Here is a 23,207-nt window from a genome sequence, read left to right on the forward strand (position 1 = left end):
ATTATCCTGAGCGGCTGAGTCAGTGAATGCAGGCAGTTGCTACCGGAAGGCCATGAAGGAGAGTTGAACTGGAGAGGTCGTAATGCCTGGAAAGCTGAAGTTATGAGGAAGCAGACACCATGAGTCAGGAGAGGAACTGCGTGGACAAAAAGCAGCAGATGCTGGGGAGTGACTGAGTCATGCCAGGGTGGTCATCTATTGCTGTTGTCACAAACTACTCCCAACCTCAGGGGCTTACAACCATAACTATTTTATTATATGATATGATTATGGGTCAGGAATTTGGACAGAGCTTGGCTGGGCAATTCTGTTCCATACACCCACAGAGGTATTCAGGTGGCAGACGGGCTGGTCTGGAGGGTCTGGGGCAGCTGCACGCCCACATCTTCTGGTGCCTATGGTGGGGATGGCTGGAAGGCTGGACTCAGCTGGGATGGTCAGCCGGAGCCGCTCCAGCATGGTGGTCTCAGAGCAACTGGACATTCTGTGTGGTGGTTCAGGGCTCCCAGAGAGAATATTCCAAGAGGCCTGAGCTGAAGCTCCAAGGTATCTTCAACTCAGCGTGTCACACTCTATTGCACAAACAAGGCACTAAGGGCAACCCAGATTCCAGAGGAAGGGAGTTAGACTCCGCCTCTCTGCAGGAAGGATAACAAAGGATTGGCAGCCGTCTTTACCACAGGTGAGGCACCATGAACTTCTGTAGATGATGATCCTAGAGCTACCTTGAATCCAAAATGCCCATCTTGTTCAGGAAAAGCCTTGTTCCAACTCCCATTTGGATTTCTGAGTGCTCGTCCCGTCACTGTGTATGTTGTCACCATAACGCTCCTGTACTTGAGTGAGCTTGACCGAGTGTCTCTTCCTGTATTCAAGGATCCAACTTACAGCGGTGGTCAGTCCCTTAGACCCGTTCTCTTCCATTAGAAGAGAAAGCCCAGGTGTGGCAGCAAGAGGTTACCCAACGTGAGAGCCAATAAAACCTAGGCAGGAGAGGGAGCCCTTGGTCTCGTCACCTGAGCCTCAGTTTCCCCATCTGGAACATGGAAGCAAAACTACCCAACCCCCTGCTGAATCATTGTAACCAAGTAACCTGAAAGACTCCCTTCCTGTCATTTGCCCGATATAATGTAGTCTGTATCATGACACCCATGCCCTTGATTTGGGGTCACTTTGCAAATGCTCATCACTGCCTCTCCCCATGACCTTGGCAAGTTCATCTCTCCTATAATATAGGAGTCAATGGTTGAAATAAGTGACCTTTAAGGACCTCTTAGCTCTGAAATTCTAGAATTCTGAGAAGTCTGGGGTAAAGGGAAAAGCTGGCCTAACATGATTTTGGGGCAAGGATGCAGCCAGCTGTGCTAAATAAGGGAGGCAGCCCCAAGTAGGGTACAGGATGGGGTCTATGGAACCAGAATAGAGATTAAGAGGGAAGGAACTCTGAGCGTGTAGGAGGGACGGTAGGGTTGGGTGCTGAGAAGAGAAAAGGGCATTTTAACCATCATGCTAGCTTTATTCCTCCTCCTTTGCCCTTCCTCCCCTTCCTTCAGACTTCTAAGTTTTTGGCCTCTCTTGGCCTTTGCATATTCTGTTCCCTCTGCTCAGAAGCCTCTCCCAGCCCCAGCAGGCTAACCCCAATCATTCTTTCTGTCTCTCCTAAATGTCTCTTAGAGAAGTCTTCCCCGAAGCCCCAACTCAAATAAGAACCCTCCTCTTACCTTCTTTCATAGCACCAATTTCCCTTCACAGCCCTAACTAGACACATAATTATGTATGCCCTGGTGTCATTATTAGCTTACTGTCCATCTCTCCCATTGAATAGGAGCTCCCACAAAGGCAGTTTTTGGTTGGTATTTGTTGAATGAACAAATGAATGAGGACACAAGTTCACCAGGAGCAGAACAGGATGCAGGTCCTCACCACCCAGGCCGCAGAGCAGGATTCCTGTCGACAGGTGCCAAAGAGAAGAAAGGCTGCCCCCAGGGAGCTGAGAGGAGCCCCCAGTGCCCCGGCCCCCACCCTGGCCCAGTCTGCCCAGCCAACACACACGGCTGACGCTGAGCGCTAGAACACTGCAGCTTTATTGATACAACAACCGCGTCTGCAACTGGAGGTTACATTTGGGGGCCTGGAGGTGAAAGAGAGGCAAAGGGGGAACAGAGGCTGGGGTGGAGACAGACGGCAAGGCAAAGGGGTGAGGACGGGGTCGTGTGGCTAAAAAACAACCCCAGTACATTTCACCCATTAATAAGGGGTCTCCTGTTGTGCTTTTACCTTGGTGGTGGGGTGGGCTGGGGTGGTCAGACATGTAGGCCTGGGCATGAGTTCTGGCTTTTTTCCCGAGTCTTTGAGGCCTCAGGGCTGGAGCAGCCCCTTCCCTCCCTGCCCCTTCTCCTGGGCTGGGGCTAAAGTCTAAAGGCCTTGGTGAACTGGCTACTCTGGGGTAGGAAGGATGCATGGAGAGCACTGGGGCCTAGAGGGTCACCGGAGTCGGGCTGAGATGGTGATTACGTGGGTGGCTCGGAGGAGGGTGAGGGAGGGCTCAGAAGGAGGGCATTTCTAGGAGGGTCCCTGGAAATTGAGAGCAGACAACAATAGGGCGAGGGGTGGGGTGGGCAGATGCCATCCCTCTGGACCTTGCCTGTACAATGGGGCCACCAGATTGGATGCCCCCTAATGTCCCTTCTAACTATAAGGGTCAAGGAATCCCCAGGAAAGAGTGGTCCTTCTGCCCCAACACACACACACACACACACACACACACGTCACACACCACAGTCTCAGACACAACACTGACTCGACAGAGAGGCAGGTGCTTCCTGAACCCAAAACCCAGACTCAGCCAGTGGCTCTACAGGGACTCTCCAGAGCAGAGGCCAGACCCTGGGAATACTCCCCAGCCCCTCCAGCTGCCCAGCGAGAAAAAAAAACAAGGATTCTACAAGCCCCACTGGAGGCCCTCCTGGTCTTTGGGGAAGTCAGGAGGATGAGGACATGAGGACCTGCTGACCTCATTCCCAGCCCAAGCTCTTGTGAAGTCACAGGGGAGGGGAGGGGAAACAGGGTCTCTTATCTGGGGGCCTGGGAGAGGGGCGGCAGCTACAGACACTGTGGTCAGAGGCTGGCCGCCTCCGTGTGGCACCCAGGCCTGCCGTGGGGCAGAAGGGTCTGCAGCCTGGGATGAGAGGCCAGAATTTGGAGCAGAGAGATAGCACTTGCCCCAAGGCAGGATCCCAGCAATATCTGTAACATCCCCACCAGCACCCTGGAGACAGGACTGTCAGCCAAACTCCCTGCAGCTGTCTGGCAGGAGACCTCAGGGGCAGTGACAAGCAGTGTGACAGCCCTGGGGCTATAGTACTTGGCTCTCCCAAGACTGGCTCCACTCAAACTGGCTGTGTGACCTTGTGCCACTCCCTTCCCCACTCCGGGCTTCAGCTTCTTCATCTGCATCTTGAGGGGTTTGAACTTTAGAAGTCCGTCCTTGCTCTGACAGCCTGAGCCAGGGGTTTTCCCAGAGCACAGGTAAAAGGAGAATGGATGAGAAAAAGGTGTCAGGCCTATCTCTGAGAGGACAGAGGTGGAAGGAGCATTCCAGGAGGAGGGGACTTGGTCTTCAGGCTTCACTAAGCACCCTAGGAAACCAACTCTGGTCCCAAGGGCAGGTCAGCCAAGCTGAGGCTTCCATAAGCTGCTATATAGCACCTGGCCCCAGGAGTCCTTTTCACCATCCTAAAAGGGACAAGGGATGGAAGGGCCCCAGCACCCTGAGGGCTGACCTTGAACACCCCATTTTAAGGCCACAAAATGCCTCAGTCACCCTCAGTCACCCAGAGGGCGAGGCTGCCACTGGGGAGATGTGCTGGATGCAGCAACTTGGTCTCCCCTGGCGGGGGTCACTCATGGGCCACCCATCAACACAGACACTGACACACCATGGCACATAAAGAACACAGCATGAGCAACACTGATACAGAGATGCTGGCTGCCAGGCACACACACACAAACCCTGACATGCAAGTCACCTAGTGATACACAAAGACACTCATTCCCACTGAGGAACATGCACACACATAGATCACACGTGCCTAGACACTCACAGCGCCCGCTGGCATACACTGACACCCACATCCCCCCACCCGCCTGCTGGCATTCACAGACACACAGATCAGCCTCACCCATTCACACAGGGGACCTCAGCGTTCCAGCAGACACACTTTGTCAATTCCAGGTCAAGCCACCCCCAAGGCAGGGCCGTCTGCACCCACTGAGAGCTCCAGCAGCATCCCCCTGCCTATCCCCCCACCTTGTGCCATCCGTCCATAAAGACCAGGAACTTTGGGGCCACATGTATGCAGTTCAGCTCAGCCAACATGTACTGAGCACCTTCACTGTGGCAGGCTCTGGGTCCTGAGGTGAACAGGGGAGACAAGTCCCCTGGTGGAGCAGCTAGGGTTTGGGTCGGTGGGCAGATGGGACTGGAAGGTCCTCTGAGGGAGGCACGCATAGGGTGCCTCAGGAACCCCAAAGAGGAAGCACTTGGGGCTATTCATCTGTGGTGCTTTAATGCCTACCCCAGCAAGGCACAGAGGAAGCACACACTAGGTGAAAGGCCAGTGGTTCCTACCGTCAGGCGATCCCAAGGAGCTTTTCAACATTTCTGATGCCTGACTGCGCTCCAGTCCAATTAAATCAGAACCTCTAGGTGGGACCCAAGCAGCAACGCTTTTTAAAGGACTCTGGTGGTTCTATTCTGCAGCCAAGGCGGGGAACTGCTGATGACAGAATCCATTCTACTGGGCAATGGAGTGGTTTCCGCACCAGGCTCACTTGTGCTGGGCATGAGCGGGAGGTGGCGGAGGTGGAGGGAGGACTTGGAAGGCTCGGAGGAGGAGCTCACAGTCTAGTTGGGGCAACAGACTCTGCACAGATGGGACGATTAAGGAACAATACCCGACAGACGCGACGGAAGTGTACACTGAGAACCCGGAGCGACTCATTTCGGACGGAGGCCTTGACTCGGCCAGGAAGGCAGCCATGCTGATCAGGCATCAGAAGGCCCCGCCGCATCCTGGCCCGGCCACTCACCAGCTGTTGGTGATGATGATAACACAGGCCTGGCAGAGGGAAGAGATGAGCAGCCTTTGCCTCGGTTCCCAGCCTGCCTCCTGGCGCTGCAGTGCTGCCCGAGTTCCAGGCCTCTTCTCTGCAGCTGTCCCCACCAAATGCTCCAGGAGGAGCCCTATGATGCCCCCCACCAAAGGTGCTTGCATTCAATCAGTCATCTGTAAGCTCTTTGTCATCCATAGGGGATAAAAGGTGAAATTTCAGGCCATCGCAGGCAGCTTGAGACTATGGTACAGGGCTGGACGTAGTCTATTCAGCCAGCACCCAACAAGCAAACACATCACTAAGGAAGATGGACCACATACTGATGTACATGGACACTCACAGAAAGGTGTATCAGTACAGCCTCACAGGCAGATATGGGCAATTGCACACATGGACCTGTATTTGTGCACACTCCTGCCCAATGATGTACCCACAGTAGTACCCAGACACAGACGGGGACACACACACACACACACACACACACACATATGCATAAAGACTCATTCTAGAAGGGGCTGGGCCTCCTCTGTCCCATGGATGGCTGGGTGGGGGCTCAGGGGTGATGTCAAGGAGGAAAGATCTAGATCCCATCATGTCGACCTCAGGCTCCTAACCCAGGACCCAAGGACAGGGAGCCCTTTCACAGCTCCCAGGGAGTGAGGGGATGGACGCCTACTCCCTCCACCAACCCCAGCTCTGTAAGCCCCTCCTCCTTCACTGCCCCTGGGTGGGGAAGGGAACTTTCAACTAGACAGTGCTTTGTGGCACTCTGCCCTGCACACAGCCTCCTGTCTAGGGCACCCTTTCATGCCAAGTGGATAAGAAATGGAGGCTCCTCTCCAATTCCAAATTCAGTGTCTGATATGGGGGCGTCACATCACAGGAGCAGGACTTCTCTTCTGCCTTTCTCAAAGTCAAGCCTCACCCCAGAAAATGGCCTGGGCACCACCACTCCCCCAGCCTCTCTGACACCCAGCTGGGGGCTGAGGCAAGGAGGGAACCGTGTTCTCAGGAGTCCCACTGCTTGTGGGGCCGAGTGGGGAAAGTGTCAGTCTTCAGACCGTCCAGGCCCAAGACCCTGTGCTGGGTCCCTTCAAAGGGTGCACACTGAGGAGGGAAATATGGTGCCCCAGAAACGGGTCAGGGGATCTGGGGTGACCTAGGGTCTCCACCATCCGGCGCTCACTCTGGACAGAGTTGCATACAGCAAATGCCCTACCTTCCTTGTTGTCCCCTGGACGTGGGACAGTCACAGAGCTTGCAAAGTCCCACCTGGTCCTCCTCTGATCCCTGCATCTCCCATCCCAGGAGTCCCAGAGACTGACCGAGGGAGGGGCTCCATGTCTGTCCCACTTCTGGCTCCCTTCTGGCAAAGCCGCCGGGCTGGAGTTCGGCCTTGAGTTAGGGGACAGGAGAAAGTCAGAAGCACACCACGAGTGCAGCCAGGACAAGGCATACGTTGTGCCGAGGTCCCTGGGTTGGTGGATGCCGTTCAGGCAAGTCCCCTGTCTTTGCAGTAAAGAAGGTGCTTGCAGGTCGGATAGAAACTTGTGCTTTAATATATCTCCGTGTATGTGAGCATGAGTGTGTGCGTGTGTGCGTGTGAACTGCCTCCGGGGCCTCAGTGCCCGGCCTCAGTCCTTGTTCTCTGCTCATCCTTGCAGCCAGCGCAGGCCCCCTCCCTGGTGGGCCGGCCCTGCCCCTGGGCACCCCGGCAGGCGGGGGTCAGTCTTTGGTACAATGTGGACACTTTGGTGTGCCAGGGGGCAAGGTAGGGGGGCCACGCAGCTCTCATCATCTCTGCAACGCCAAGAGGAAGATGGCCATGGGCCCCCACAGCTGGGGGCTGGACTGGCAGGGGGCTCCACTGCCCGGCATCACCACCACTGCGACAGGAGAGAAAGAGGAGACGGGCCAGGGTTCTGGTCAGCTCTGGCAGGGGCATGAAGTGGCAGGCAGGTTGGCAGTGTCAGGGTGCTGTTACTCTGCCCACCTCTTTGAAGGGCCTGAGGGTGGGCACTGGCCTCAGTGCACACAGACATACTCACAGCACAGACATGAGGTGGTGTGGGGTGGGGTGCGGGTTAGCTTAGCCTGCTAGGGTTCAGGTTCACTGAGACTCAGAACAATTTACTTGACCTCAGTGGGCCTCAGTTTACTCATCTGTAAAATAGGTCCAACGGTGTGTGCTACCCCGAAGGACTGTTGTGAGGATTAAGTGGAACATGCATATACAAGTTTGTGTGCCTTGCCTGGTACACATAATTGCTCAGTAAGTGGGAGTTGTTAGTACTGGAAACATCTGGCCCTGGAAGGCGCACGTTCACTCTGGAGCCAGAGGTACACATAGGTGTATTCAGACACAGGCACAGGAGGCGCTCTGATACTGTAAACAGGTCATCACGCTAACCACCAGGGTGGGGGCTGGGCTTCTTATTGTTTACATATGTCCCACAGCCTGAGTGAGGGTGGGGCACATCTTTACACAGTCAGAGCCACGTGATTCTCATCACTCAGCCATTCTGAACTCCTATTCAGATACAAACACCCTCCCCCAACAGACAGGAACCACCCCCCCGCCACACACAGCTGCCCCTAGATTCAGCTCCCCCGCCTCCTTCCCGTCTTGCACCTTTATTGGGATCCATCTGCTTCCGGGGACACTCTCCCTTCTTCAGTGTGACGTCATCTATGGCAATATCCCCCAGGTAGCCTGAGCCTCGAACCCCCTCAAAAATAATCTGGGGTGGGGTCAGAAAGCAGGGAGCAAGGGTTGAAGAGGTTCTGCTGGGCACCAGAGTGCACCCCCATCCCATCTTTCCCCTTCTTCTACCTGGAAGTTCCCCTACCCTGTCTCTTTCCATCCTTAGCCCCAGGAAGAAGGACGAGGCTTTCTGAAGTACTTCCTGGCCACAGCAACCACCGATGCCTGGCAGGGTCCTCTGGGCCTTGCAGACTCACCTGGAAGGGCCCACTGGGGTTGATGGGCACATGGGCCTGCTGCCACACATTGCCCTTATTGCCACTGAGGGACCAGGCGTGCGTGTCCAGAGCCCCTTTGTTCCGGGACCGCACCAGGAGGTTGAGGGAGCCTGTGAAGACAGCAGGCAGTAAGCTCTGATCAGGGCACCCTCACCTTTCCACACTTACCAAACCCTCCTCTCCCACCACAGCCTGCAGCCCTGTCCCTGTTGGCAGGACCTCCTCCCCATGCCCAGATGGATGCAATGTCCCATTCCTGCAGGGACACCCTCAATGTGGGAAAGAGAAGACTTCAGCAGGATTTCAGTACATCAGGATGACTTGCAAATTCTTTCCTTTCTTTCCTGCCCTGCTAATCAGCTAATCTCCCCACTCCCAAACACAGACAAGTGCACACACCCCACTCTTCCCCTCTAGATAGGGGAGTGAGACCTCTCTCCAGGGCAGTGAGACCTCTGTCTGGGCACAGAGCAGGATTTCCAAAGAGCACAGTGTGTCCCTGCTGGCAGTATATGACTTGCAAAGGTAGATGAAGGGGGTTAATACTCATTAAATATTTAGAATATTTAATACCCAGTCGATGTGCCCTCTGCCTGGCTTTGCCATGGGGGAGAGGATGCTTCTTGCTATCCTAGGAGTATGTTGGGTCCAGTAAGGCCCTGGAGAGAGAAGGCCAGAGGGGACCGTCTGTGCTCTGCATTCCTCATGGGACAGAATAAACACCAGCAAGTGAAAGCTGGCATGAGGCAGATTTGAATTCCACCTAAGGAAGAGCCTGGATGCACTGGATCTGCCCAGCAAAAGGGTGGGCTGTCTTGGGGAAGCATCCTGTCCCTTGACAGGAGGACTATCCAGCAGGGGTGCTGTGGAGGGGCCCCTTGTCTCCGATCATGTTACCCCCAGCTCAGTCCCCTCTGAAGCTTCCCACCGCTGTCCTCTCCTGGCCTTGCACACCTGATCTGCGCCCTGTCAGCTTCTCTGGCCTCATTTGCTGCTCCCACTCGGCTCTAGTGAACTTGTCTCCTTGCTTTTCTTTAAATACCTGAGGCCAGTTCCGGCCTTAGGGCCTTTGTGATGTTCCCCCAGCCTCGAACATTCTCTCCCTCAAGGAAGTCCCTGATGGCCCCATGTAAAATAGCCCTGTTCTTTTTTTTGCATTATTTTCTTTATAAGGCTTGGCACAAGTAGAATATAAGCTCCTCAAGGGCAGGGGTCTTTGTCTTGTTCTAGTGTCCTAGAACAGTGCGGGGCATATAATGCTGCTCAATTAGTTAAGTGAATAAATAGAAGGATGAATAAATGAATGATAGGATTTGGGCTTCATGAACCCTGAGGTCTTTCCAACTCTGAGATTCTGTGAAAGTCCTTGATGATAGCTATGGAAAGTTCATTCAGAATGTAACTATTGGGAACTGATAAGAATTTGACACAGACCTTCCTATAAGGAATAAATAGGAAAAGAAGATGTGAATCCCAGGGACTGACTGCCATACTGTAGAGCAGAGTGGTCTGGGCCTGGGGAGCTGTAGGTTAAGGATTCAGAGTTCACAGGAGTGACAGACAGCTTCCAGTTCAAACCCAGGAAGACTTCTGAAGGAGGTGGCATTTTAGAGAGGCTTTGAGGAATGGGAAGGATTTGGCCAGGGGAATGTGGTAAGAGAGGGCATGTTAAACAGAGGGGACAGCCTGAACAAAAGCCCAGACACTGGAGAGCTGGAGTCTATCAGCCTGAGTGAGGGTGTGGCACATCTTTACACAGTCAGAGCCCCGTGATTCTCATCACTCAGCCATACAGTTCTGTTTGGGGTTAGATGTGGCAAGAAAGATATGGAAGAGTGTAGTGAGCAAAGTTCTTTTCTTTTTTTTTTCTTTGAGACAGGGTCTTGGTGGTACAATAATCGCTCACTGCAACCTCAAACTTCTGGGCTCAAGTAATCCTCCCACTTCAGCCTCCCAAGAAGCTAGGACTGCAGGCATGCACCATCACACTCAGCTAATTTTTAAAGTTGTTTTGTAGAGATGGTGTCTTGCTATGTTGCCCAGGCTGGTCTGGAACTCCCGGCCACCCAAAGCGCTGGGATTATAAGTATGAGCCATTTAGCCTGAGCAGGCCATTTTCAAAAGGGAGGTTGAGGGTCTTGGGCCCCAGATGTCCTCTGTATTAGGAAGCCTCTGAGCAGGGGGGACATTGGAGCTGATGGGGTGCTGAAGGAAGGCGATGGTGAAAAAGCAGGCTTCCCCATCGGGGCCCTTGGGGCAGGGCAGTGGAGGAGGAAGAAATGGTATGGGGATTGAGGCTAGATCCCAGCAGGATGGGGGCAAGGGCCACATCTCCAGGAGGGAGAAGAGAGAGGCTGGTGAGGATCCTGGCCTCTCTCTTCTTCACCCCAATATCTTGGTGAAGATATTGGGGCTTGAGCCTTGCGAAAGCCAGGGTGAATGCCTCCTGTTCTACCAGGTGCTGGCGCAGCCTCTCAAGGTTCCATCCCCTACTGGCGAGGGTGTCCCCACATGCCTGGAAACTTCGAGGTACCCTCTGCCTGGCTTTGCCATGGGGGAGGGGGTGCTTCTTGCTATCCTAGTCCCTCCTCCCTCCTCCCTCCCACCTTGCCTGGCAGCTCTGGGCTCCAGCTGTCCCCAGACCTTGTGTCTCGCTGGCTCTCCTTGGTCCAAGCCAACTCCTTTCATCCCAGGCAGGTAACATTTGGTGGCTCTGTCCCACCAGGGAGGTCTGTCTATCTGGTGTCACAGATGGTACAGCTTTGTCTGTGGGAAGTGCCATGGAAATGCCAGCCAATAGGCACCATATAAGATTGATTCCCCTTCCTCAGAGCCAGGTATTTCATATCAGCGGGGGCTGGAGGTAAGCTGGAAAGGACAGGGAGGGGCCACTGATTCGGCCTGGGCACTCTTAACCAAGTCATGGTCGCCTCCTTCTCCTCCAGCACCCTTCAATAACCACAGAATTCCAAGTCCCCATGGCTGTGGGCAAATGGGCTGAGCACCCCCAGGCTAATGCCTCCAAAAATCTCCCCCTCACTATCTTGACCAAGTTATGTAATGCATGTGCCAATATCTTTCTTTAAACTCAGTCACTTTTTCTTTCTTTTTTGAGCTTTGTCCTAAGCATCACTATTAGAGAAATCCTGAGTTTGAAGTGCTAGCTTTATTCACCACATAAAATATACCTAGTGCTAAAACTGGGGAAGACTGGGGTAAACCTGAATGAATTGGTTGCCCTACCTGGGGAAGCCAAATGGAAATGAGAGGACTGGGCAGGGTGGGGAAGTCCTGGTCATCCACCCTCACCCACCCCAGAAGAAGCTTCTTATGAAGTCTAGACCCAGCCGTGGACAAAATGATTTGCGCAGATGGTTTGGGGGCCCCAATGGATGCAGAACCTTCTATCCCACACCATTCTCGTTCATGAGCTCAGCCTGAACCATCACCCTAGCTGTGGAAACTTCTCCGTGACGAGCCTTTAGATCTACATTTGCTTAAAGTCACTCTACCATCACAGCTGAGGAAAACAATGAAGACGCTTTCTGCAGACTGACAAGGAATGATTGCCAAGATGATGTACAATTCAGAGGGAAAAAGGAAGCATGGACCCGTATGTGTAGAATGGGAGGAAATAGAGTGTGTGTGTGTGTGTGTGTGTGTGTGTGTGTGTGTGTGGTGTGGTGTGTGTGTGTGTGGCGTGCGTGTGTGGTGTGTGTGTGGTGTGTGTGTGTGGTGTGTGGTGTGTGTGTGTCTGTGGTGTGTGTGTGTGGTATGGTGTGTGTGTGTGGTGTGTGGTGTGTGTGTGTGTGGTGTGTGTGTGGTGTGGGGTGTGTGTGGCGTGTGTGTGGTGTGTGTGTGTGGTGTGTGGTGTGTGTGTGTCTGTGGTGTGGTGTGTGTGTGGTATGTGTGTGTGGTGTGGTGTGTGGGTGTGTGTGTGTGGTGTGTGTGTGTGTGTGTGTGTGTGTGTGTGTGGTGTGTTGGTTTCTTTTCTTTTTTCTTTCTTTTTTTTTTGAGAAGAAGTCTTGCTCTGTCATCCAGGCTGGAGTGCAGTGGTGGGATCTTGCTCTCCACCCCCTGGGTTCAAGCAATTCTCCTGCCTCAGCCTCCTGAGTGGCTGGATTACAGGCATCCACCACCACGCCTGGCTATTTTTTGTATTTTTAGTAGAGACAAGGTTTTGCCATGTTGGCCAGGCTGGTCTCCAACTCCTGACCTCAGGTGATCTGCCCACCTCAGCCTCCCAAAGTGCTGGGATTAGAGGCACGAGCCACCGCGCCCAGCCATAGGTACTGGTTTCTATTAAAGTATCTCAGAAAATTTGCCCTAAAACCTAAAAATTTGTCTATTGATCACCTCTGGCAGGAGGACTGGGATGGGAGGGTATATGCATTATGTACCCTTTTGTACCTTTTGACCTTTGTGGAATGTATTACCCTTCCTATAACAAGTAACAAAAACGATTTTTAAAATCATCATGTCCTCAGCAGAGACTTTCATGACCATGCCATGGGGTCAGGCAGGTCTCCCTATTACCACTAGTCTCGGTCCCTGTCCTCCCCCTGCCGCAGGGCTCACTAACTCCTAGCTGGTACCATGGGTTGTTTAATACCTGCCTCTCCCACTTGCCTGTAAATGTCAAGAGGATGGGGAACTCGTCCACATGGTTCACTGCAGCACCTGCTACCTGGACTGAGCAAGAGCTCTGGAAGTGATGACTGACAGATGAGTTCACTGTTATGTGATATTCCTACCAGTGCCATCACTTCCCAAAGGGCATTCCTTATGTTCACTCCCACACTTGGAAAGCAGCTCCCTTCCCATCTCATGTTTAGGACTTGGAGAAGTCACACAGACCTGGCTTCCTGTGTGGTCTTGGGCAAATGCTTGACTTCTCTGAGTTGTATGGTAACACCTCTCTCATCTGGTGGCCGTAAGGGTTAATGCAACCAAGGATGTGGCACACCCAGGACATCACCTGGCACCTAGCAGGCACCCCACATTTGCATCCTCTTAGTGGCCTTCTCCAACTCCTTCACTTCCATCTTACCCTGCTGGAGTCTTTTTTTTTTTTTTTTTTTTTTTTTTTTTTTTTGAGATAGAGTTTCACTCTTGTTGCCCAGGCAGGAGTGTAATGGTGCAATCTTGACTCACTGCAACTTCCACCTCCTGGGTTCAAGTGATTCTCCTGCCTCAGTCTCCTGGGTAGCTGGGATTACAGGCACCTGCCACCACACCCGGCTAATTTTGTACTTTTAGTAAAGATGGGGTTTCACCATGTTGGCTGGGCTGGTCTTGAATTCCTGACCTCAGGGGATCCACCCTCCTTGGCCTCCCAAGGTGCGGGTATTACAGGTGTGAGCCACTGCACCCGGCCCCTGCTGGAGTCTTTTCTACCTGCAGGCTCAGGACTCCTTGATCATCTCAAAACCTCTGACAAGCTGGCTTTCAACTTCTCCTCTTGCCAATTTTCCATGCAGACCCCCTCCAAGGACCTCTCGTTTAGCCAAGTGGGGAAGCTCAGGCCTCACCTGGGCCAGCCCACAGCCTCCTGTGGACCCCGCTCCCCTCCCATCCCCCAGCACACACTCGGTCAGACTACCTGACCCCCAAACTCACCAATGTGTTTCCCGTACATGTGGTAGAAGAAGGAGACACAGTAGAACTTCGCGCTGGCATTGTAGAGGGGACTCACCAACCTTGCACGGTCCCCCAGCTCCCGAGGCCTCGATGTCTCGATGAACATGTAGTAGCCTGTGGGGAAGGGGGAGATGCACTAGCAGCCCCCGAGACACCCGGGCCTCTTCCTACCTGATTCCCTCTCTGCCTGAGCCTCTGCTGGCTGAACCTGAGGTGCCTCACCCCACACACCCTGCCTCACAGCATAGCACAGGAGTCTGGTCAGCATTCATGAGTCCTTGGCTCCACTGTAATTCCTCTTCTTGATCCTCTATCAGGACGGGGCTGTGTCTCCCCTCAGACTGGGGCTCCCTGAGGATAGGGCTGCATCTCCCCTCAGACCAGGGCTCCCTGAGGATGGGGCTGTGTCTCCCCTTGGACTGGGGCTCCCGCTCCCTGAAACTGGAGCTGTACTACCTCCCCTCAGACCAGGAATCCCTGAGGATGGGGCTGCGTCTCCCCTCAGACTGGGGCTCCCTGAGGACGGGGTTGTGCCTCCCTCTGACTGGGGGCCATCTCCCTTCATCCCCAGTCTGGGGTGCCCTGGGCCTGGACACCCCCCGAAGCAATCCTCCATTTCTGGCAGTAGGCCAGGTCCTCACCCTCAGGGGTGCCACTTATGTCAGTGGGGGGACCAGTGTTGGGGGAGCGTTTGGGGTTCTGGGTGAGGGCGTTCTGCCGAGTCCAGTCAAAGTTGTCTGTCTGGTCCTGGGTGTAGCCACAGATCTTTTCATCCTCAAAGTGGCAGGTGTTGTCTGCATTTTATAGGGTGAGTGAGACAAAGAGTCAGCCTTCTCAGCCCCTCAGGTCCAGCCTTGCCCCCATCACTACCCCGAGGCATCGCCCATGCATCCGAGCAAGGCACCCAGGATTCCAGGGTTCAAAAGACCAGGCATGGGGCTCACAATGAATTTGTTGCCGTAACAAGAGTTCTTAACCCTTTTTGTACCATAGGCCCTTCTGGCATCTAGTGAAGCCTACGGATCATCTCAGAATAATGATGTTAGACACATAAAATGAAATATATAGGATTATAAAGAAAATCAATTATATTGAAATACAGTTGTCAAAATATTTTTCAATTTGTTATAAAAACATAAGTAGGCTTCTTTATTATCTAATTAAATCACAAGCTCTAGTATCAGGTCTAACAACAACTGTAGTTTTGAAATACAAATGGACATAAATGATATTTAGAGCTATCTGGAACAGCTGTCAAGTAAGGTGAAAACATGGGATTTCTACTGCTGACAGAATCACAGGTGCTGATTTTATTACTGTGGTTTGGGTCCTCTATTCATCATTGAAGGTGATGTTTAATTTCGGCTAGAAGATGGGGAAAATAAAGAAACAATTGAGGCCAGGTGTGGTGGCTCATGCCTGTAATCCCAGCACTTTGGGAGGCTGAGGCAGGTGGATCACTTGAGGTCAGGAGTTCAAGATCAGCCTGGACAACATGGTGAAACTCCATCTCTACTAAAGATACAAAAAATCAGCCAGACGTGGTGGCACATGCCTGTAATCCCAGTTACTTGGGAGGCTGAGGCAAGAGAATCACTTGAACCTGGGAGGCAGAGATTATAGTGAGCTGAGATGGTGCCAAATGCACTCTAGCCTGGACAAAAGAGTAAGACTCTGTCTCAAAAGAAAAAAAAGAAATAAGTGTATGCATTTCCATGTTAATAGATTGCCTGGATTCTATACATAGATTTTTGGGAGGTCCATGGGTCACAGACTAAGAACCATTGACCCAGGCAATAGTGGGTATAAATGAGCCTCCCCTTTCCTTTTTTCTTTCGGGACAGTGAGTCTCTCCCCTCCTGCCTGGCCTTTAAACCCCAGAATAAATTCCAGATACAAACATCTCCAGCCCAGCCCTGCTCCTCCTTCTAGCTGCTGGCCCTATCCCATGGAAACACAGGGAGAATTCATTTTCTTTCTGACCATCTCAAGAATAGCCTATCTCCTTTCACCAGGAGAGCCTTTGTGTCCCTAAAGGGAAGGGTAAGTCATGGGGGATTGGGGAGTCTCACCTGAAAGGTTCGGAGAGTTGATGGCTGAGAAAGCAAGCAGGGAAACCAAGTCAGAACTGAGATGTGGGGCTCTACGGAGGATACCCTGCTTGGGACCAGAGGACAGGGTCCTCAGAGCAGGACTAGGGGCCAGCGGGTCTGGCCTGCAGTGACAAGGTAGGAGAGTGCATGGTGGGAAACCCCAAGCTTAGGAACCACATGGGGATGGTGGAGGGGGTCCCTGGGCATGAGATGGGCCCATCCTTCCTACCACCACCACCGTCACCTACGCTCTGTGTAGTGGATGATGCGGGAGGCCATGTCACCAGCCCCGAAGGTGGTATAGGGTGTGAGGCGGACCTCATAGCTGTGGGGCATACGGAGATCGGTCAGGATGTACTCCAGCAGCTGCCCCTTCTCCACACGCCGGACCGGGATGGCCTTGACCACTGCATTGTGCTGGTTCAGCTGTAAGCACAGGGAGTTCCCAGATGCCTGGAGGTCAAGTGCTCAGTTTCCTCATCTGTGAGACAGGAGTCACCCCTTCCCACCTCCCAGAGCTGCCTTCATAATAAAAGTGATGATAGCAACACCCTGAAGCATTAAGTGTTGGGCACTGTTCTAAACATTTTCCATTAAGTCATTTAATCCTCAAAACAACAATCCTATGAGGCAAAATATAATTACCCCCATTTTACAGATAAGGAAACTGAGGCCAAAGAGAGTAGCCGGCTCTAGCTCACACAAAGCTGGGTCCTGGCCTAGGCAGTCTGCCCCAGAGTCAAACTCTTACCCTCCCACTGACCACCTCTTGGGCTGAACAGAACCATATGGAATCAGACTGGGTACGAGAACAGCAGTGACCCTGTCCTTGCATGGTAGAGGCTCCCTGGATGAGACTGACCTCCCCTTTCCCACACCACTTCTTAAGCTCTTGACCCAAGAGTAGCTTCTACGTTCTGTAAGCAGTGCTGTTTCCCTCCCCTATGAACCCAGCAGACCCCTGCCTGCCAGTTCTCAGAGCTGTGCCTAGAGTCTCCCTCCAGAAGGGACAGATCCTTAGAACCTCCGATCTCTTGCTGCTATATTCAAAACTTCTCTCCCTGCCCCTGAAGAGTCATCTCTAAGAAGGTCAGCGTGTCTGAGCCCCATCTGCAACCCTTCCTCTGGCCTTGATGAGCATTTCCAGGGTCAGCCACGCCACCCTCCACCTGCCCCCAGGCCCCCACTCTCCTTGGCCCACCTGGCGGACACTGAGTCTGTAGTTGAGCACAGGGTCGACAGCATCGGGCTCCCTCTGAGTCCACTGCAGCACGTAGGAGTAGTTCTTGGACAGCTTGTGGCTGCGGGTGGGGTTGGGGGTGTCGAAGTAAAACTCCGGGCTGTAGGCTTTGGCTAAGAGGGTGGGGAGGGGGGCATTGGGCCGTGAAGGGTTGGGGGAGACACAGAGAGGAGGTGTGGGAGAGGGAAACGGAAGAGGATGAGGTGGAAAACGGACAGAGGGGAAGGAGAAACAAAGAGAAAGGGAGTATTGTGAGGAGAGGAATGTTTGCAAGAAGAGGGGATTGGGGAGAAGGAGGATGAGGTAGGAAGGAAGGTGGGAGATGGAGACAGAGAGATTGGAAATTCCAAGAGGTGATATGGGTGAGAAGGGGAAGGAAGGCCAAGAAAAACAGAGTAAAGAGAAATTTGGGAAGACACAGATAAGGGAAATGAGGGAAGGCATGGGGAAAGAGTCCGGGAAAGACAAAGAAGGGTCCGGGATATTTCGAGGAAAGAAAGAGAAGGGAGCAGAGGGGAGGAGAGAGAGGAGAGAGGTGGGGAGGCAGGGAAAGCGTGGGAGAACAGGGGAGAAGGGAAGGAGGTGGGAAATGTCACAGGGGCCTCTGGCTGGCAGGGCTGGGTGTGGGGGAGGTGGGGAGAGGGCCAGTGACCTGCCATCCTATCCCCCTGCTGTTGAGTGGGGGATTCAAAAAGAAGCTGAAGGGGCTTCTGAAGACAGTTGGGGGCTGCTGGGAAAGCTGTATGTGCCATGGAATGGGGGACAGGTACGCCCAGTCTCTGCTCCAGGGGCGCTGCCACCAGCTCTGGCCGGAGGTGGCTCTACCCACAAGGAGGAGGACCATCAACAACCCAGGCAGCCCCTCCGTGTTCCCCTAGGCCTCCCTCACTGCCACCTCCGCCCTTTTCTGACCCACCCATGGCCATCTGCAGCCCGACAGCCCACCTGAGAATGCCTTGAAGAGGTGGGGCTGAGAGGGGTTTCTGGGCACCGATGGGTGCCAGCTCAGGAAATGTGTGCTGTCTGGCCTAGTGCCCCGCAACGTTACAGAGAAGCTGTTGAGGGGCGTCTTCTCTCCTATAAACTACACCTCAGGCTCCCGAAGTGGTTCCCCATCTGTAGCCTCAGGGGTCAAGGACGAGGGATCAGGGGCTGAGACGGGGCCCTGGCCAGGGCTTGACGCTGGTGGGAGTGGGGCTGGAGAGGACCTGCCTGCTACTGGAACGCCTGAAGCGCAAAGCTGGGATTGGGCCGAGCTGAAAGGGATGGAGCCTATGCCTTACACAGGTTGAGCGGCTCTGAACCGGTCTCGGCCTGGTTCGGGTGCGGGTAGAGAGGCGAAGCCTGGGCCTGGGGAAGGCTGTGTTTGAAAGGGGCGCGATTCTCACACGCCCAGGGAGCGCAGGGCTGAAATGGGCGGGGCTTAAGTCAGGTACAGGCACCTGGCGGGCCTTGGAAGGCGAAGGCCTCAACCTCCAGGGACGGTGTGAGTGGGGGGGCGTGGCCCGCCCCTGGAGAGCGGGGCTAGGAGGTCCAGGTTGGGATCGGGGACGCGAAGCGAAGCGGGGCCTGGCCTTGGCCTGGGCGGGCCTTGGAAAGGCTTGGGCTAAAGCCTGGAGTCGGCAGACTTCAAGGGGCCACGGGGGCGGGGGGGCACCAGGGGGAAGGAATCACCCGGGCTGGGATGGGAGCGGAGCCTGGCACCTGGTGGGCGTAGTGGGTGGGGCTGGACCCTCTGGACGCTCACCAGAGACCTGGAAGAGGCAGGCAGCCGAACCCACGTCGTTGGAGACACTGCACTCGTAGCTGCCGCTACTGTCGCGAGTTACGGCGTCGAGGTGCAGCTCCGCGTGGTCCGGGGCCTCCGAGGCAGGAACGACGGGTGGCGGCGGCAGCAGCTGCCCTTTGAAGCGCCACACGGCCGAGGCGATGCGCTGGGGGCTCCCCCGCAGCAGCGAGCAGCGCAGGAGCACGGGCCGGCCCAGCGCCTGGCGCACGTCCTGGGAACTGGGTTCCACCTCCGGCGGGACTGGGGGCGGGAGCAGCGGTCAGCGAGCGGGGCCTCTCCCCAGCGAGCGGGGCCTGAGGAGCAGCCCGTGGGGAGGCAACGCGCTCGCCTCTACTGCCGTGAGCCCTCGCCCAGAAAGATCCCAGGGCGGATGCACACATCCCTCCAATGGCTACTCTCTTAACTCCCAACCTGCAGATACCCACTCCCTCCCGGCCATTCCCACCAGCCATGCTTCCCAGACCCGGCCTCCAGTCATGCCTAAGTGGGCCCCTCACCCCACCCCCAGCCCAAATAATGAAATGCAGGATAAGGCAGGAGTTTTGTGCACAATCTCTGAAGCTAGATGGGCTGGGCTCAAATCCCAGCCCTGCCTCTGTGAGACCTTAGGCAAGTTACTCAATCTCTCCGTGTCTCAGTTTCCCTATGCGTAAAAATGGGGGAATGATAGCATCTATTATAGGGCTGTGGGGGTTTAAATGAGTTAGCGCATTAAAACTCTTAGAACAGTGTTTGGCACATGGTGATAATTTTCATAATCTTGTTAACAGACAGTGTTCCCCTTGAGGGTCTTTCCTCCTCCTTCAGAATCCCATTTCCACCTGTCAAAATCAAGTAATTTTTTTTGTTCACCAGGTCCCTGAAAACGAAGATGGGAGATACTTGATGGAAGTGGAGAAAGAACACCGACCTCCGTGTCCTACAGCACGGGGGTGTCAAGGAGCGTTAGGGGTATCAGCAGTAGGTCATGGGGCCTGCGTGGACTGGGGTGGGGGAGGGGATGAAGAGGGGACAGGCCGGCTGGGAGGCGGAAGGAAGCCTGGGAAGGTAGTCCGGGCGGGCGGCGTGGTGGACTCACACTGCACGTTCAGCTGCACCTGGGCTTCACGGGGGCGCACGTTGAAGCCGTTATAGCGGGCCGTCTGGCAGCGGTAGGTCCCGCTCATGTCTCTGCTCACACGCTCCAGCCGCAGCTTCCCGTCCGGAGTCTCCTCCAGGGGCAGCCCCGAGGGCAGCAGTGCAGCCTCCTTGTCCACGCGGGACCAGAGCACGGGCGGCCTCGGCTTGCCGCGCACCTCGCATTGCAGCTCGGCAGGCGATCCCTCGCGCACAGTCACCACGGCCCGACCCTTGGGCACACTGATGGTGGGCGGCACTGCGGGAATGAGGGTGGTCCGGGGAGAGGTGGGGCTGGAGTTAGAGCTCCCCTCCTGGCCTCTGCCCTCCAGCTCCTGCTTACCTTCTCCTGCGTGCAAGCCTCCCTCTCCCATCCCAGACTTCCCACTGGTCCCCCAGCATTTCCAAAGCAGAACTCACTTTTCCAAATCCTCTCCATTCCTGGGTCTCCACCTCAGGTCTCCCAACTCAAAAAGAGACCTGAAGTCACCCTGGCCTATATTCCTTCTTCCCCAGCACTAGTAAGTTCTGGGGATTCCACCTCTTAAACATTTCTGAATATATCCATTCTCGGTCCTTCTCTCCTACTCCTGGCCCTGGCCTATTTGAAGACTTCATCTTCTCTTGCCCTAGTGTGTTATCATGGGCTGCTTGTCTGTCCTACAACATCCTCACCCTTTCTTCCTAAGTAATAGGATACCTGCTTTTCAGCAGGGCTCACAGCCACCCAGAATAAAGACTACATCTCCCAGCCTGCACTATCATTAGCTATAACCATGTGACTAAATTCTCGTCCATGGGATACCAAGGAAAATAAGGGTGTTTAAAAGAAGAAGCTGTACCCCTCTTCTCCTTCCTGCAGACGAGAATGCAGGTTAATGGCTGCAGCTGGAACTGCCATCATGGGCAAGGTGGCACATATTAAGGATGACAGAAGAGCAAGCCAGAAGGAGCCTGGGGCCCTGAGGACTTGGTGGAGCAGAACCCCCATACTAGCCCTGACTGCTCACCAGCAGACTTTGACATGACGAAGAAGTACACATCTAGCTAGTTTAAGGCACTGTTAATTAGGCTTATTTCTGCTAAAAACACTGTTAATTTCTTAATTTTTTTTTTTTGAGATGAAATTTCACTCTTGTTGCCCAGGCTGGAGTGCAACGGCATGATCTTGGCTCACTGCAACCTCTGCCTCTCAGGTTCAAGTGATTCTCCTGCCTCAGGCTCCCAAGCAGCTGGCATTGCAGGCATGCACCACCATGCCCAGCTAATCTGTATTTTTAGTAGAGACGGGGTTTCTCCATGTTGGTCACACTGGTCTCAAACTCCCAACCTCAGGTGATCTGCCCACCTTGGCCTCCCAAAGTGCTAGGATTATAGGCATGAACCACCAAGCCCTGCCTAATTTTTTTATTCACCTAATTCAACCAACACATTGCCCAAACGGAGGATCTTTTGAAGACTTCCATGGGTTCCATTGCACATCACATCAAGCAAACTAAAATGTACCCATGTTCTACATTAAATATAATTTAAATATAAAGTTCTTATTTGTAAATAGCTCTACAAGGCAGGCTAAGGCCCAGTGATCTAATTAGTGTAATATATACTGTATAAACATTTATGCATTCGTTGTCTTTAATTTTGCAGTTTTCTCTTCGTATTTTGGAGCCAATTAATTTATTTTTCCAGGGCCTTAAAACACTTCCATGCCCTAGGCATCAGGCCTGTGAGCCAAATGGAGGAAACAGCCCTGGGTCCCTGCCCTGACTTTAACACATTCCAACTCCTATGCCTTCTACATACCCTACAGGCTAAAGAGGATTCTCTCGCTTTGAGGTTGTACCACCCTCAGGGAACTCTTTCCAGACTCATGTATTGCAGTTTGTAATGATATATTTATTTGTGAGACTATCTGAAACATGTTTGCCTTTCCTCCTAAGCTCTATGAGGGCAGAACCTGTTTTGCCCACCACTCTACCCCAGGACCTAGCACAGTCCCTGGCATATAATAGGGACTCAATAAAAGTGTGTGACATGAACAAATGGTGGCCTCCTCACTCTGGCTTCCCTTTCCCAAGCTGCTGCCTCCCCACTACCTCCTGTCTGTGGGCCTCTCCACCCCTTCACGTTTCCCCTGTGCCCCTCCAGCTGCCCACCTGTCTCAGAGGAGATGTTGACCTCGACGCTGAGGTCGGGCACAGGTGCCCCTGGGAAAGAAGCTATGCATAGGTAGGTGCCATAGTCACTGAAGTGCAGGTCAATGAGCTCTAGGCTGCTGGTGACCGCAGGAAGCTCAGGGTCATTGCGAGTCACCAGCAGCCGCTTGGACATGCGTGCCGGCTTGCCATTCTTGAACCACTGGTAGGTCACCTTCTCCTGGGGCACTGCGTCCACGTGGCACGATAGCTTCAGGTCCTGGCCCAGCTGGATGTTCTCGCTCTCTTTGATCACGTCAGGCGTGATCTGGAATGTAGCGTTCTTCATGGCTGTGAGTGGATGGGGAGGGTAGGGTAGCTGGGGTTGACCTGACTCCAGGGGTCCATGTCCCACCCCAACCTACACCCAACTTCTCCCCTCTAACTGGCCCTTCTGGAGGTAGGGGGCTACAAGTCCCCCAGGTGAAACTATCACTTTTCTGTGCTTGGAAATTGTTTCGTTTGTTCAGATGAGCTTTAAAAGTTCACAAAAGGCCACTGCAGAAAAGCAGGTTTGGTAATAACAGAACATACACTATGTGAGAGGCACTGTTCTAAGCACTAAACATGGATTTACTAGTTTAACCCATCCCAGAATCTCTGAGGGAGACGCGTTATTACCCCCATTTTGCAAAGGAGGGAACTGAGGCTCAGACAGTTTAAGTAACTTGCCCAAAAAAGCAGCCAATGTTGAATTCAAACTGAGTCTGAGCTCTTGACCACTACACTACTTTGTTTTTATCATTGTTTTAAATCTTAAATAAACAAACTACACATCTGGAAGCATGCACTAGAATATAATAGTGCTTCTTTCTAGAGAGTGGAACTGAGGAGAATTGATAGGCAATTTGGTTCTTACATTTCACCCTTTTGTGCTGTTTGACTCTTTGTAACGTGTGTGTAATTTTTGTAATCAGAGACCAATACAATCGCTTTACATGCACTTATAGAAAAACATAGCATTTAGAAAGAAAATAAGTATGGCCTCATTAAAAAATGTGGATCATATTTGAAATAAGTCAAGAGCTAAATAGAGT

The 23,207-nt window shown here is 53.4% G+C and overlaps 1 protein-coding gene across 5 annotated transcripts in view; it reads right to left on the reverse strand.

Annotated features, from left to right (window-relative positions):
• Positions 1-2,055: 2,055 nt before the first annotated feature.
• Positions 2,056-23,207, reverse strand: part of MDGA1 (MAM domain containing glycosylphosphatidylinositol anchor 1) — a 64,213-nt gene continuing 43,061 nt past the window's right edge. The window contains exons 7-17 of one of the 5 annotated variants that reach the window (XM_010334109.3): positions 22,132-22,461; positions 19,938-20,234; positions 18,818-19,099; positions 17,032-17,183; positions 16,079-16,256; positions 15,810-15,833; positions 14,379-14,531; positions 13,717-13,851; positions 8,077-8,207; positions 7,748-7,856; positions 2,056-6,510 (exon numbers count right to left, since the gene is read on the reverse strand). In XM_010334109.3, coding sequence (XP_010332411.1) covers positions 6,365-6,510; positions 7,748-7,856; positions 8,077-8,207; positions 13,717-13,851; positions 14,379-14,531; positions 15,810-15,833; positions 16,079-16,256; positions 17,032-17,183; positions 18,818-19,099; positions 19,938-20,234; positions 22,132-22,461 — 1,937 coding nt within the window. In that variant the 3' untranslated portion in view covers positions 2,056-6,364. Of the gene's footprint in view, positions 7,857-8,076; positions 8,208-13,716; positions 13,852-14,378; positions 14,532-15,809; positions 15,834-16,078; positions 16,257-17,031; positions 17,184-18,817; positions 19,100-19,937; positions 20,235-22,131; positions 22,462-23,207 lie in introns of all 5 variants that reach the window. The other 4 variants (XM_003923229.4, XM_074397989.1, XM_074397990.1 and 1 more) reach the window with 4 other exon arrangements.

Source organism: Saimiri boliviensis, chromosome 4 (genome assembly GCF_048565385.1).
Source record: "Saimiri boliviensis isolate mSaiBol1 chromosome 4, mSaiBol1.pri, whole genome shotgun sequence".
In the NCBI taxonomy this organism is placed as follows: Eukaryota; Metazoa; Chordata; class Mammalia; order Primates; family Cebidae; genus Saimiri; species Saimiri boliviensis.